At 32.6% G+C, this 15,939-nt stretch overlaps 1 protein-coding gene across 12 annotated transcripts in view; it reads right to left on the reverse strand.

Annotated features, from left to right (window-relative positions):
- The window catches only part of LOC145316466 (bestrophin-4-like), a 47,437-nt gene extending 43,341 nt beyond the window's left edge, over nucleotides 1–4,096 (reverse strand). For 11 of the 12 annotated variants that reach the window (XM_080156989.1, XM_080156984.1, XM_080156992.1 and 8 more), the window contains exons 1-4: nucleotides 3,749–4,095; nucleotides 2,797–2,845; nucleotides 2,164–2,277; nucleotides 108–210 (exon numbers count right to left, since the gene is read on the reverse strand). In XM_080156989.1, coding sequence (XP_080013115.1) covers nucleotides 108–210; nucleotides 2,164–2,239 — 179 coding nt within the window. In that variant the 5' untranslated portion in view covers nucleotides 2,240–2,277; nucleotides 2,797–2,845; nucleotides 3,749–4,095. Of the gene's footprint in view, nucleotides 1–107; nucleotides 211–2,163; nucleotides 2,278–2,796; nucleotides 2,846–3,748 lie in introns of all 12 variants that reach the window. The other variant, XM_080156985.1, reaches the window with a different exon arrangement.
- Between the last annotated feature and the right edge of the window lie 11,843 nt (nucleotides 4,097–15,939).

Raw genomic sequence — 15,939 nt, forward strand, 5'->3', positions numbered from 1 at the left:
AAGGCGTTAAAATATCGCATTTTATTACAAGCAGATAATACCCTTAAGTTCTGTGGAAATCGAAAGAGAACCCCGCACCAACGATGTAATTAATAAAATATACTTACTCTTTTTGAGCTGGTGACATGAGTTGTCTGTAGATGACACCCAGGAGAATGTAGACAATGAGGAAGAGAAGAAGTTCCCTGCAGATAAGCTTGTACAGGGATCCCTACACAGTCAAACAAGCATCAACTTTTGTTAATAACCTAGCCATTTAGCTCCATCCTATCATAAAAAATAGTAAGGTTTTATTGTCTGAAGCTTAAGATTTCATTAACTTCTTAACTCATTGATTTTTTTTTTTTGATTTTTTTTAATTCGTGTAATCCTCAAATAAGACCATTGATGGTTTTAGGCTAATTCAATTCTAGATCTGAGAATTGAGATGGTTTTACTTTTAGGCTATTTTTTACCCCTTTATACCTACCCCTATGAATACATAGCCCTTAGATGATAGGGGGTGTACGCTAGGATAAAATAAAGAAGATGTCTTTCAATGAGTTCATCTTCATGTTGCTGTAGATCCCAAAACGGCGGCAGTAGGTCTAAGTTGATTTTTTTGTTGGTTTTAACAGGAAGGAGCTTAAATTGTCTACGAAAAAAATTACGTCATACAATACAACCAATGATAGGCCAGTATTTATATTCACAAATGGTAAAATGTATACTGCCTATCATTGGTCATTTTTATTGTAAGGCGTTATTTCTTTATTAGGCACTATAACCAGCTTCTTAGTTGATTCCTTGTTGGTTTAGATGGAAGTTTGATTAAACCAAATTTCTATATTTTAAAAAAATTCATTAAAGGGATAAAAGTCAAATCTTAGTAGTAATGTAATTGTGAAATGCATTTAGAGATAGAGGGGGGATATAATTTTATTTTGGTGCACAATTCACAGACACTTAGCTTCTTCTTGGCATTTACAAATAGAAAACAATTATCTTCTTGTAATTACCCATTAAGATGTATAAAACTTCACTATACAGGGAAGGAGGGGACATTTGGCTGTTTATTACATTGGTCCCCAAAGTTTTATAATAACATTTTTTTATTCGTTGGGTCGACAACTTTAGGGACTATATTGAATTTTGATTCGTTAAATCATTAAATTGAGTGTTCGTATCTTTCAACCACTAATTGTAATCTACAGAAGGAGAAATTTTGTGTATGATTATTGGGGATTGTCATCAATTTATCGACAATTGTCTTATCCCTTTAGATCCCTGTCTACTATAAATATATATATATATATATATATGTGTGTGTGTGTGTGTGTGTATGGGTGTGTGTGTTAGTGTATGTCTATGGGGTTGGGTGTGCATGAATAAAGACACATTTTAATAGAACAATTTAAAATGTTTTTAATCTAATTCAATTGAATTGTTTAAATTATGCAATTTTATCGTCTTTACGCCATATTTTTAAAGCGAAGCTTTTCTATAATTAGGTTCGGTCCGTCCGTACGTCCGTCCGTAACGGACAGCTTTTTTCGTTAGAATTGTCCTATCGATTTCAATCTTTGCAGGGTGATTTCTTTAGTAGCTAGGAACGATTTAGAAAGCGTAGCAACTCTATAATCATTGCAAGAATGTCCGTACGTCCATTTTAAACATGTCGATTTTTTTACTTTTTTAACAACAAATTTTCATGTGATCCAATCATCCGATTGATCTGATTTTTGGTATATTAATTCCTATGTAAGTATGTCCATAAACATTATCCTGTATCAAGGAGTTTTTCAACACATTTATACATTTATATTCTGATTATTCAGTTCTGACACTATACAAATGTTAATGTCCGTTTGTTCTACAGTTTCTGTGCTTCGCTTTTATGGATGTTGTCATCCTTGTTTAGACTTATCTTCACTGCATCCCAAATAGCCAAAACTAATTTGTTAAAATAAGCTTATATAGTAAATATATGTCAGCCATGGCTACTTTTTTGTTAGCCAGGCCTATGGCCCCTTGGGGCAAACAAAACTGGTTTTAATCTTATAATTTATTATTTTACTATCCGTGGATAGCTGTCTGCAATACGATGCGATAAATAACTATTAAAGATTTTTAGAGACTCAGGGATAAAAAGGTAATGGCAGGTTTTTATGATGTTGATACTTTCCTTCCACTTGAATAGTAGCCTGGTAAAACCTCCGGCAGTGGAGGAGGCCACATCTCTCTGGTAGGATATGGTCATCCTCGCACAGTCAATACAAACTTTTTATGGCCTAAAACCTTACCATCATAAGGATCTGTGACATTTATTACATAGAGAGAAGGTACAATCAGCTATTTATTACAAATTACACTAGTCCCCAAAGTTTTATAATAAAGATTTCTAAATCGTTTTTCCAACAACTTTGAGGACTTTCAATAATTTTAATCTACATCATAAGGGGTAATCATTATAGGGGATTTACATTTATTTATCGGCCATTGTCTTATCCCTTTAGATCCATGCATTTTAATATTTTTGCTAAAAAGCAATAATAAACTGTGTAATTTTAAACAATAAACTGTCATCTAGTAATAATATAGATAATCTTAAGGCATATTTAGAAAATCTTATTCTTTTTTATTCTGACAAATAGGAAACAATTCTAATTATATCCATATTACTGATCGATGAACTGAAGAACAAACCTACAAGAAGAAAATTATAGAGTAGCCGCGTTACCATATAATGAATAAATAATTCGAAGAAAAAATAAAATTTTACAATATTTCAATAATTTAAAATGACACAGATCTAACCTTGTTAAAATCAATTTTGACCTATATCTACCTATCATAAAATCCATTCCTACAATTTTTGTAATATTTGTTTGGTCATTAATAATCGATTTAATCATATCTATAGAAGTTTATTTTTTGCGCAAGTAGAACAAAGAAGCAGCGAAAATATTTCTGCGAAATTTACGACGTATTTTTTTTTCTTCCGGAAATAAAAAAAGCCAGGTTTAGAGGAATAAGAAAATATGTGATGTATTTTTCCAAACCGATTAATATCCGCTGGATTAGTACCAGTTCCGAGTCATACTGAAAAAGCATGTATCGTATTGTATTGTAGACAACTTCCCATGAATAATACAAAAATTAGAAAGATTAATACCAGTTTTGTTATCCCAGGCCTTCGGTCCATCGGGGCTAACAAAACTGGTATTAATATTTTTAATTTTTATATCCGTGTAATGCTGTACATAATATGATTCGATTAATAACTATTATACATACATCCCTGTATCCTTACTAAAAACTGAATAAAAGAATCTGAAATAAATTGAGTCCAAGGTATTTGCAATACAATGTGGAAAAAATATTTGGTATGGATCATTTCAATTAGATGCATTTTTAGGCACTCAGCAAAACATTCTTTTTTTTATTGAATGCAAATGTCAATTTAAATGAGATCATTTTAAGAATTTAAACAAGATCAGACATTTTTTATTTTGTGGAAAACGCATTAGTCAAACTTGAACATAAAAAAACACTACTTTTTATGTAAAGCATTTTTACAGAAGTTATCTTAGTTAGAGTTCGAAGAGTCTTTAAATTTAATACCTCAATAAAACTAAAACTTTTGCTTTAAGCTAATTTCAATTATAAACACTAAAATCTGACATTTTTTTATCACTTAAAAATATGGTATACTTTTTTATAAAACTCACTTTTAAATTATGACCAAACAACTCCTGTATGTTATCACCTAATAATTATATCATAATGTTTAAGTTATCTTGATGATGATCAATGATTAAAATGGTTGGTGGTGGCTGTGGCGTCGTGTTGCTGTGGCAGAGCATCCCGGGGGGGAGAGAGTGTATCCTCCCACCCCTGTTGCCCTACCACCCTCCACTCTCCCCTACCCTCCTCCCCCGCGAACCTGACGCTGACCGCACATACACACTGATATGTCCTCCCACTCTTCCCCCGGCTCACTGACTGACCCAAAGTTGAGGCGAGGTGTTTTTTTTAATTGTTGTTGTTGTTTGGGACACACAATATGTGAATGTTAGCTGTGAATGGTGGAGGAGGTGGACTGACAACAACTCCTTAATCTGATTGTGTGTGTGTGTATTTGTGTGACCAGCAACAGTAGTAGGCCCTTCCTTCCTTTGCCTGCAGTGCAGCTACACACACCGGTCAGTCCAGCTGCGAGCACACAAAAGTGTCCTGTTTGTTAGACTGAGTGTGTGTGTGCTTTTGTTTTAAAGAATTGTAGTGTGTACGTGTGTGTGTGTGTGTCAAACAAACACATATTAACAACAGATTTTCTTGGGGCGTGGGTAGAATATTCAGGGAGCGATTGAGCTGGGTCTAGGCCCCCGAGCTACGAAATGATAATAGAATAATAGAGGTGAACCCCTAAAGAGATAGCAATTGGAAAGGAATAGGGACAGTTTTTTGTTTCAAAGAGAAAGAACAGTGATACGCAAAAGTTTTAAAAAGATGGGGTGGCGGATCAAATGGGAGAAAAAGAAAAGTGGTCAACACATATGGTCACAGTTCACTAGAAATTATTTGAGAACAGAAAAAAGCCTAGGCATTACAAAAGTATATTTCACTGTTAGATATAAACTAAACTTTTAATAAGCCCTTAAAAAATATTTAATTTATTCCTACTATTCTAGCTACCAATTTACATAGCATGAATTCAGCTATTTAAATATCTTTTTAAATTTAATAACATTTACGCAAAATGGTTTGGGTTTTAAAACTTGGATTTATAAGGAAGTTTTCTTAAGTGTTAGATAGGATTGGGATTATTTTATGCTTTGAAAACGGTTTCTTTGAACTGTGTCGTGTATGCTGGGGTAAATATAAAAGTATGAAAATTTCACACGAAGTACCTTGCTGAGCAACGAGAATCCATCACCCCCATACTTACTGTTTAGATTAATTGAAGATAAGGGAAAGGGGTAGTTTTTGGTTTGATTGTTTTTCTACCTAGGTCAGTTTAGGTAATTTTTATTATTTAGTGGCCCGGTAGGCGCCGCAGTTATAGGTCTTACAGTGTTAGGGTCCTCCGCAAGGGTTAAGTAAAGGGGGAAAATTAATAAATCCCCCCAATTTAAAAAAGTGTAAACGGGGGTATAAGTGCTTAAAAGGCACTTTGTATGAAATTACCTCAAATGTATGTGAATTGAGAATAACAGTAAAGGAAGGGGAAAGTTTTATCTAAGCAAAGAATTGTTCAGGAAGGCCTCGGGGGATGGATAAGAAATTGGAATAGATATATTAATTCTAGATGATGAATCCCTTAATTGGACCAATGGAAACGCAGAATGGGAATAATCTGATCCAGAGAGCGAGAGGGGACAATGAGCTGTTTATTACATTGGTCCCCAAAGTTTTATAATAATGTTTTCTTAATTGTTGGCTTGACAACTTTGGGGACTTGACTGAATTTTGAATGGTTGATTCATTAAGTTGAGTGATCAGACGTTTTAACCACTAATTTTTATATAAAGAAGGGGAAATTTCATTAGTTTGACGGATTATTGTGTCTGATTATCCATCTATTATACTAAATCTATCTAAAATTCTTTCATTATGTATATACTATACACATTTTGAATTTAAACAACTGGGTGTGAGCGCGCGAGGGTCAAAACATGTTTGTTTGTTTGTCTGTCTGTTGATGAGAATTTAATAAGTATGTTTGCTTTTTGTTGTTGTGTATGTGAAACAATGACATTGTGTAAGGGCTGGGAAAGCACTCTATGCCTAGTTCTAGCGGTCATTACAAAGATAGATAGATAGATAGATAAATACTTTTAGTTGAAGCGGTCATTCTAGCTATCTTTGCACTCTTAACTTTTTAGCGGTATGTAACTATATTCTCATTCACAGATATTTCTAAAAAATAAATTTAATCTTTATCTTATAATGATCTGATCCTTTTTCACATTGTTAAAATTCTAATGGTTAGCTTTATCTTTCTTAAATCTATTTAAATTAGATTTTAATATTATTTAAATGAATTAGATATTTGTATTTAAAGTTTTTTTTTACTTTTAATTTTTTAAATAAAAGTTCAGCCATACCCCAATGTGAAAAAAAGAAAAAAGCTAACATGGTGTAAACGGCCTAGTAGCAGATTAAGATGTTAAATTATGCCTTTTAAAGTTTTTCCTGTGTATATTTTGTATCTCAACACGTTTAAGCTTGTTGTGTAATAAAACACAAACATGCAATTCAATTTTTATTTTTTTGCATGTTTTTAAAACAAAGATTGGCAGCGCCCCTTGTCTGTAAGGGAAAAAAAGTACTGGACTTTTCCACCCTAATTTTTTTTTACCTGGAAAGAGAATAACTTTTTCATCAAATTTACTTAAAATTTTGTTTTGACTTTTATACTTTATATTCAGTTCTAACACTCTACAAGTGTTTATGTTCGTTTGTCCTACCATTTTAGAGCTTCGCTTTTATGGATGTTGCCATCCTTGTTTAAAATATTTTAAGGAAAAAGGCTTAGATCTATTAAAATGAAATATTGCCGATGATATTTTATCAAAATGTCAAAACCAAAATAGAATATACAAACAAATTTATTTTCATATTTTTGTAAAACAAGGTTGAATTGAAGCTATGGATTATTAAAAGTAAGAGCACAAATTTAATGGGGGAGGTGGGTTCAATTCTGATTTGTAAAGTAGTTAAACTTTAGGGGGAGAGGATTTTTTTTTACCTAATCCAAAAATTTTTACCCAGAAGGCAAAATTTAAATATGGCCCATAAAATTTTTTTAGGAATGGGTTAAAAATTGTGTAAGAAATTTGAAAAATTCTCCTAATTTGTAAAAACAAAGGACTTTGAAAAATGGCCCGAAGCATCAAAAGATCATCAAAATACAAAAGATTTTGAATCAGTTTTCATTTTTCAAGAGGGTGTGAGTTTGAGGGGGTTAAATAAAGGGGAAGGCTGGTGTTGCATTTTATTTAAATTTTTATGCATAATAAGTTCTTTATATAATACACTAGCGGCTTCGCGGCTTTGGGGGGCTTGGGGGTGTCCCACCCCCCAAGAAAATAGCTTAAAACCACCACGGGACCAATAGGTATATACCCTGAAGAGTGTAATCCGATCGGTTCAGTGGTTACCGAGATCTTAAGCTTTAGACGGACGGACGGACGGACAGACAGACAAACATCAAGCTACTTTGTATTATAGATATAGTGCCTATTTATAAATGACGTCAAATAAAACTAATGATCAATATGCCAAAACACAGACTAAATTACTAATGGCATTTTACATTTTAATTGGCCAATGGTAGGCCAGTATACCACCATTTTTTATACGCACTATAAAAAGCTCCCATGCATAATTCTTATCGTATCATTGCACTGCATAAGATAACATAATCTAATATCTTTAAATATGGATATTCAAGAAATATTTTTAGGAGCAGTTTAACTTTAACAAAGCGTTTAATAGCTATAGATAATTTTTGTCAAATGTAGCATTCAGAAATTAGTGTTATTAAAGTATTTTTTATTAGTTTATATGAACAAATATTTTTTTTATATCATAAAGAAGGTTTTTTCAATATTTCCTTTTTTCGTTTAAGCTTACTTCTTACTTACTAAATGTTTATTTATATATTCCATATATGGCATATTTTAATTATTTTTGGCCGTAATCGCCTAAATAAAATAATAATTTTTGTCTCAATTGCACTAAAATGAATACAAGGCCAACTAGTATAATACATTTATCAATGTATTAATAACTCCTTCAAATGAGAGTTTGAAACCTCGCGGAGTTAAAGTTTGATTCTTGGGGTTTTGGGGCCCTGAAATAATCCGCTTGTGGCGGCAATAATCTGAGATTCAAGTTAGAATTCTGTGGTTCAACTCTCAATCAAGATCAGTGCTGCTACAGTCATCAGATTCAGAGAGGGAGGGGACATTGAAATGTTTATTACACTAGTCCCCAAAGTTTAATAATAACGTGTTCTTATTAGTTACTCAAGAACTTTGGGCACTTTTATTGAATTTTATTAGTTGGTTCATCAAGTTGAGTGTGCAAGCGTTTCAACCACCAATTGTAATCTACAGAAGGGGTAATATTGTGTATCATTGGGGATGCACATCAATTTAGTGGCCATTGTCTTATCCCTTTAGATCCCTGCATCAGATCAGAAAATCGTATTAGTACAGCTACCTTATACTTAACTAGCGGCTGCGGCCCTTGCATAAAAAGGCTCTGTATTCAAAGGGGGATGATGGGGGCAGAAAAAATTATAAATCCATCCGAAGGCTTAATTCTGAAAATACAATAAACAATAAAATTTAAAAATTTTCTATAAATAAAAAAAAATTATTTCTTATATTCTTTTTGACAGTAATGTATGGTAAGGATCAAACAAGTATGCCCTATCCAAAATGTTGTTAATATTATGAATACATATATGAATAATACAGAGAGAGAGGGGACAATGGGCCCTTGTCCTTAAAGTTTACAATAATGTTTTCTTATTCGATGGCTTAACAACTATGGGGACTCTAATCAAATTTTAATTGAATGGTTCTTTAAGTTGTGTGTCTAAACGTTTCAATCATTAATTTTAATATACATAAGAGGTAATTTTGTGTATCAACATTGGGGATGTACGTACATTAATTTTTCATCAATTTTCTTATCCCTTTAGATCCCTGTGAATTATATGTAATAATGGTAATACCAAGATAAAACAATGCTTTATTTATTGAAAATATATTTTATATTTTCACTTTGTTTCTTTTCTGAATTAATAAAAAATATATAAATATTAAAAAAAAAACAATTTAGACAAAAATGGCGAAAATTTGATTTACATAAGTAACCGAGTAAATTTTATACTCTTATAGCTTCACGTTTAAATTAAGAGAATTCGTGAGTCAAAGAGTAGCTTCGCTACTAAAAACTTTCTTATGTACGTATTATTCATATTAAACTATGACATCATAATTTCTAATAAACATTTTTTTTCTTTAATAAAAAATCAATATATTTAATCTATATTTAAACTTAAAAATCGATCTTAAATATTAAGAGCTGTTTTACTAGCAGTTTACTTTTGATATGTTATTTTTGGGGTAAAAAATTATTTTTGTCTAAGATTGGGAGAAGTGATGCGTATTTTTTAACAGATGATTATTATTATTTATTTTAATTTTATAGGGTTGAATTTTTTTACCAATTACAAAGTTAGAGAAGAAGAAATCGTTAAATAGAATTATATCTTTATATAAGGGGTAAAATATAAGGATTCTTTCGACGACTCGACCCTCTCTCTTTTAAAAAAAAACTTTTTAGAAACTTATTCATGGCTAATGAGAATGTTCGGTGCTTGCGAAGTGCTACATGTGAAGACCGGAGCACCGAAACCCCCCCCCCCCCGCTTAGTTTTGACAAAAATCAAAAATAAGGGGGGGTAGTTTTTTAACCCCCCGCTTAGTTTTGACAAGAATCAAAAATAAGGGGGGGGTAGTTTTTAACCCCCCCCCCCTTAATTTTGAAGAAAATCAAAAATAAGGGGGGGGTAGTTTTTTCACTGTACAACACGCCAGAAAGTTGAGTGAGGTAAATCAAGTAAATCTAGTATACCAGAGGGGAAACCTTATTACAGGGATATTCATGTTTTGGGGCATAATTTCCTTATTTATTGACTTTGGCCAGTAAAAGGTTTTAATTTTGCGCAAAATTGAGCATTTGCTGAGCACTTTTCCTCCTTGCCGTTTTCCAGACATTAAAAAACTACCCCCCCCCCCCCTTATTTTTGATTTTTGTCAAAACTAAGCGGGGGGGGGGGGGTTTCGGTGCTCCAGTCTACCACATGTAAGCAAGTACCGAATGTTCTAATCCAAAAAGGCTCTAATGATAAGGATTGAGCCCTACGGTTTTCTTCCACTTTAGGTAACCCAATCAAAAAAAATCAAATGTTCTTCTTTTGTTAAAAAGAAGGAGGGGGATGTTATATGTTTTAATGGTCATATGAGGGAAATTACCCATATTCTTGATAAAAACCCCTTTGCCAGAGGGAAAAGTGAATGTATAAACAGTAGTTTTAATTAAATTATGTATGCACAAACAAATAAAGAGTCACAGGGATAGGACAATTGTAGGAAAAGAATAGCAAGTGGTTTTATTCATAAATCATGTATACACAAACACATTACCAAGGACGTGTACAACACAACAGTACACAATACAGTAGAGGGACAAAGTGACTCAAAAAATCAGCCATGTGACGTCATAAATATGATTGATTATCAATCACTTTTTATTGGTTTTTCTTTCCCACATGTCAGTTCATCTTCCTCATTTTTTGACGTCACATGGCTGATTTTTTAGTCACTTAAACTAAAAAAAATAAACTGTAAATTTTAAAACATAAAAGCAAAAATATTTTTTCTTCTATCAAATAGCCTTGTCCCTGTAACAAGACTAACAAACTCTATTGATTGCACAAAGCTCACTTTCTTTTTATAAGGGCTCGGCATCCGCACGTAAACCGCCTCTAAGCCTCAGTATGATTGTATAATTTTTACAATTTTAGTAATAAGCTAGAAGTCTGAAAGTTACCCCTCCCAAATATGGCAATCCCTATTTTAAAAATCTAACCCTTTAAAAGGGTTTAAATTTGAGGATTAGCCGCGGCTGCCGAGCCTTGCTTTTTATCATCTTTGTATATGTATATAGGATTAATACAAGCATATAAACTGACCAGTAGGAAAACTGGTGCCTTCCCAAAATGTACCATTGAGCACTAACCCCCCTCTCACAACCATTATTTTTAAAACAAATCAAATCTTTTTATTGGGGCCCTAACCCTGTTGGACCTATACATTTGCGGGGCTAATCATTATTTAATATAACCTAACCTAACCTGACCTAAGGTTGAAAAAATACCCCTCCCCTTATAATTAGATTATTTTAAAATAAAGAGGATGCTTATAAATTTGTTTTATATCTTTTATGCTTTTGTTTCTTTTATTTCAACTTAAAAGTTGTTTTAAAAGTAAACGCATAACTACTCTATGTTTATTACTGTTCGTTTGTCACTATGTCTGATCCTAAAGATTTTATCATTTATTCTATATTTTTTGTGTGTGAACAATATGAACAAATTCTTCAATTTTTTAGACTTTAAAATATTACAATCCATCATATTTTTAGGTTGAAAACAATTGCATGAAGTGCAATATTTAATATGAATACTATAGGAAAAGTTATTTAATGCATTGTATTATAGACAGCTTTCCTCGGATAGTGAAATGAAAAATTATAAGTTTTATACAAGTTTTGTTAGCCACGAGGAGAGGCCAAAGGCAATGGCTAACAAAACTGGTATGAACTTAATGATTGTTATCATATTATTCCTAGAAAATCGTAGTATGAACTGGTTGTAATCCAGCAGATATTATACGGTTTCGAAGCCATACTGGAAAATCCATTATTTAGTATGAAAAGCAGGAAAAAGAATATTGAAAACAGATTTACAACTTTACAACACTCTTTTCAACTTTGAGTTATATTATTCGGATCTAGTGCAGTTCACGGTAAAATGTTTCCGGCATCTCCAAGAATCTATGAATTTTTATAGGGAGATTTTTTATTATGATGGCTTTTTGCTTATGAAATTATGATTCATGAAATATATATTTAAGCATAAATTACATGTAAATAATTCCTTATTGTACATACAATTAAAAAAGATTTTAATCTTATAATTATACATTTTTATATCCGCGGAAAGCTGTTTAATATACGATGCGAGAAATCACTATTATATTCATTTTTTATTTATTTTCATTGCATCTTTTCGTGTTATGACCGTTTTCGGCCGTGTTATTGCATTTCCGTTAAAATTACGTATCAAAACAGTATCAAATCAAATGAAAATCTAAAGAAATGGTTATACATTTTTTTCTAGAATTCCAGACTTAAATGTTAATGATTACGACGGGCTAATAAATCTTTTTTTCTGCCATTTGTTGAATAAAGAAGTTATGTGAACAGTTTTACAACACATCTTTCCCCAAGGGATCTAAAGGGATAAGACAGCGGCCGATAAATTGGTGATTTACAAAATTACCCCTACTGTATATTACAATTAGTGATAGCAACGTTAAGGCAATCAACGTAATGAACCAACCAATCAAAATAGTCCCAAAAGGTGCTAAGCCAACAAATAAGAAAGCGTAATTATATAAATTTGGGAACAAGTGTAATAAACAACCTATTGTCCCCTTTCTTCCTGCTTTCCCCCTTCTGGTGTCTAGACTTTCTTAGAAATAAATACTTGATATCAACATTTTAAAAATTATTTCCAGTATGGCTTCGAAACCGATTAATATCCGCTGGATTAGAACTGGTTCTCAGTCATACTAAAAATCATGTATAGCATCGTAAAAAGATAAGAAAACTTTTCTTTTTTCAAGGAAAGCAATAAAAAATGCTTTAAATAACTATTTTTCTTTAATAACGAATGATTTTTTTTTTCAAAAAGCATCAATCCCATAATAAGTTTTACTCATATGATAGATGAAAACGCTGTTTTAAAGTAAAAGTAAACCATTTTGATGCTTTAAAAACATAGATATTTTCTAATTTGAACATCATAGTATCTATTATTGAACCATTAAACATTAGCAGTTTGGGACAAGATAGAGGGACAAAAATTGTACCATTTTACTGTCTAGTTAATGCCAGGGGAGAGGGCATACATCCCTTATATTGAAAGTGAACCACAGATGGAAACTATGTATTAATTATAGATAGAGAGACAAGAATTACTATTTTACTGTCTAGTTAATGCCAGGGGAGAGGGCATACATCCCTTATATTGAAAGTGAACCACAGATGGAAACCTTGTATTAATTATAGATAGAGAGACAAGAATTATACCATTTTACTGTCTAGTTAATGCCAGGGGAGAGGGCATACATCCCTTATATTGAAAGTGAACCACAGATGCATGGAAACTATGTATTAATTATAGATAGAGAGACAAGAATTGTACTATTTTACTGTCTAGTTAATGCCAGGGGAAAGGGCATACATACCTTATATTGAAAGTGAACCACAGATGGAATCCTTGTATTAATTATAGATAGAGAGACATGAATTGTACCATTTTACTGTCTAGTTAATGCCAGGAGAGGGCATACATCCCTTATATTGAAAATGAACCACAGATGGAAATTATTTATTAATTATAGATAGAGTGACAAGAATTGTACCATTTTACTTTCTAGTTAACCCTTACAGATCGGGGGGGGGGCTCAAAGAGCCCCCCCCTCTAGTTTTTTCAATCTCATTTTTTTTGTAGGTAAGATGGAGAGCTGTAACTTCATGACTTTTTAAGTTTAGTAATTATACGTCGGCAAGAGTTGATTTTATTAGGATATCTGGTCTGTGTCGGTCGTGGTGTCCGGTCAAAGTCGGTTGGGTAGCAAAAAAAATTAGAAAAAATTCTAAATAAATCTTAATTTCTACATTATGACTTTTGTGTATAAGGTAGAAACCTAAATTTTTTTTGGTGAATACTTAGATATCAATGACCATCTGAAAAAAGTGGTGTTATGACCGTTTGACGGCTCCCTGACCGACTTTATGACCGATTTTTGTCCGGCTTTTACTACAGACATATATCATTAATATCGTGGCTTCTATTACAGCTAGAGACCTATAATTTTTTTTGGTTAATCCTTGAGCAATAATAAACAGATAAAAATATTAATTTGCGCCGCCAACCGCCGTTTAACCGCCGTAACCGCCGAAAATGGCGGTTTCCGTTATTTGCCGTTTTTCGGCGATGATCAGAAAAAGTAATTTTTTTGTTATGAAAAATAAAAGTTCGTCCTAAAATTTGGTCATCCTAGCTGCAAAATTGGCCGCTCTACAGCTGTTTTAAAATTTAGCGGCTAGCCGCTAAAAAGCGGCTAAGGAGCGGTCTGACTGCTATGACTAGAAAAAGTAATTTTCTCTAAAAATACACATGAACCACCAGAAAAAAATTTTACGTCTTTATCTGTACCAGGAGCCGAGATAGAGGGGGGGGCTCTTTGAGCCCCCCCCCCCCCGATCTATTAAGGTGGGAATTGGGGCCCGATCTGTAAGGGTTAATGCCAGGGGAGAGGGCATACATCCTTTATATTGAATGTAAATCACAGATGCAATCCAAGCATTAAGTTTTTTTCCGTGAGTGTTATACTGTTTCATCTCAAAAAACGCCTAACTTAGAAAACGCCTCTAAAGAATATATGTGTAAAGCCTTATCCTATATCTGACAATCAAAAGATAGTTTAATAGAATAAGGGTATTTTTAATTTATGGAAGAAAACATGTGACGGAGAGCTGACACTTTCATAAAAGGGGGTAATTATTTATGTTCATTTAAAATTACGTCATTGTCAAATCTTATAAAAAATAAGCAAGAATATAAGGATAAGACAATTAAATTGATTTCACCCTATTCTTCCCCCAAAATTCACCAACAAATTACTTAAAAATATTTTGGAAACAGAACTTATGTAAGGCCCAACGGCAAAATATTGGATTCAGCTTCAATTAGAATTAAATGTATTGTCCCCTCACACCCCCCACCCACTTTCACCAATTGCTTCCTCTTTACCATAATTTCATTTCCAGTATGGCTTCCAAACCGACTAATATCCGTTGGATTAGAACCGGTTCTCAGCCACATAGCATCGTATTACAGACATTTTCCACGATTATTGAAATATTAATCATAAAATTAATACCATTTTTGTTAGCCCAGGCCTTCGGTTCCTCGGGGTTAACAAAACTGGTTTTAATCACATAATTATTTATTTTAATATCCGCGGAAAGATGTCTATAATACGATGCGATAAATAACATTTACCCCTCTTTATCCACCTCTCACACTTTAGAAATGGTGTTCCATCACCTCAGCATAATTTTCAATTGACATAAAAAATGCTTTTTTATGAAGAAAAAAAACAACATATCAATGAATTAACGTTGTAACCAAGGGGGAGAGATGACACTAGACACCAAGCTATGCTGGTCCCCAAAGTGTTGTAGACAATTTTTCCCATTCGATGGCTAATTTTTGTCGAATCTTAAATGGTTTCTTTACCCCCTTTCTTTATAAAAATTTAATTGAAGTAATGATAGTTTTATTACCACTCCTAGTCCCTGCGTGGTGCACTAACACTGCGAGGCCTATACCTGCAGTGCTCTAACCCTGCAGTACCAAATAAAACCTGATCTAAAGTCATAAACAAACAAATTTAAATGTTCTTTGGTAAATTTTCTGTAATACGGTGCTATACATGATTTTTCAGTAAGGCTAGGAACCTGTTTTAATCTTGGGAATATTAATTGGTTTGGAAGCAATACTGGAGAAATGTTTTTTTGGTGATATAATTGGACACCGACCCAAGAATTGTCTTAATTCTCCGATATCTGCTTCTGAATATTAAGGAGTCTAAATGAGAACTTTTTCCTTGTCAAATTATTTCTTTATGCTCAAGTTCTGAAAAAAACATTAGCACAAAAATATTTATTTTAAGACAGAAAAATTTATCTAAGGTGGCTTCTGGCAAAAATATGAGAATGGGCAAAAGGCCACCACCAAATTCAACTTGGTTAAAATCCATCAATGAATTTTTTTAAAAATAGTTTTCTTATAATTAATAAGGGTTAGTATCTTAAAATATACTAGCAGCTATTCATAGAGGCACTTGAGGGAATGGGGTGTCGAACATCAAATTAAAGTTTTATTTATTATTTGTAGATTTTTAACGGAGAGTTGTAACGTTATGAATAATAACTTGCTTCTATTGTTCTTGTTCTATATGTTTCTTCTTGGTTATAAGTTAAAAAAAAATCGCTAAACCTCTCGAATTCTTTTTTTTC

This window comes from Acartia tonsa, chromosome 4 (assembly GCF_053477335.1).
Source record: "Acartia tonsa isolate MP-2025a chromosome 4, ASM5347733v1, whole genome shotgun sequence".
Lineage (NCBI taxonomy): Eukaryota > Metazoa > Arthropoda > Copepoda > Calanoida > Acartiidae > Acartia > Acartia tonsa.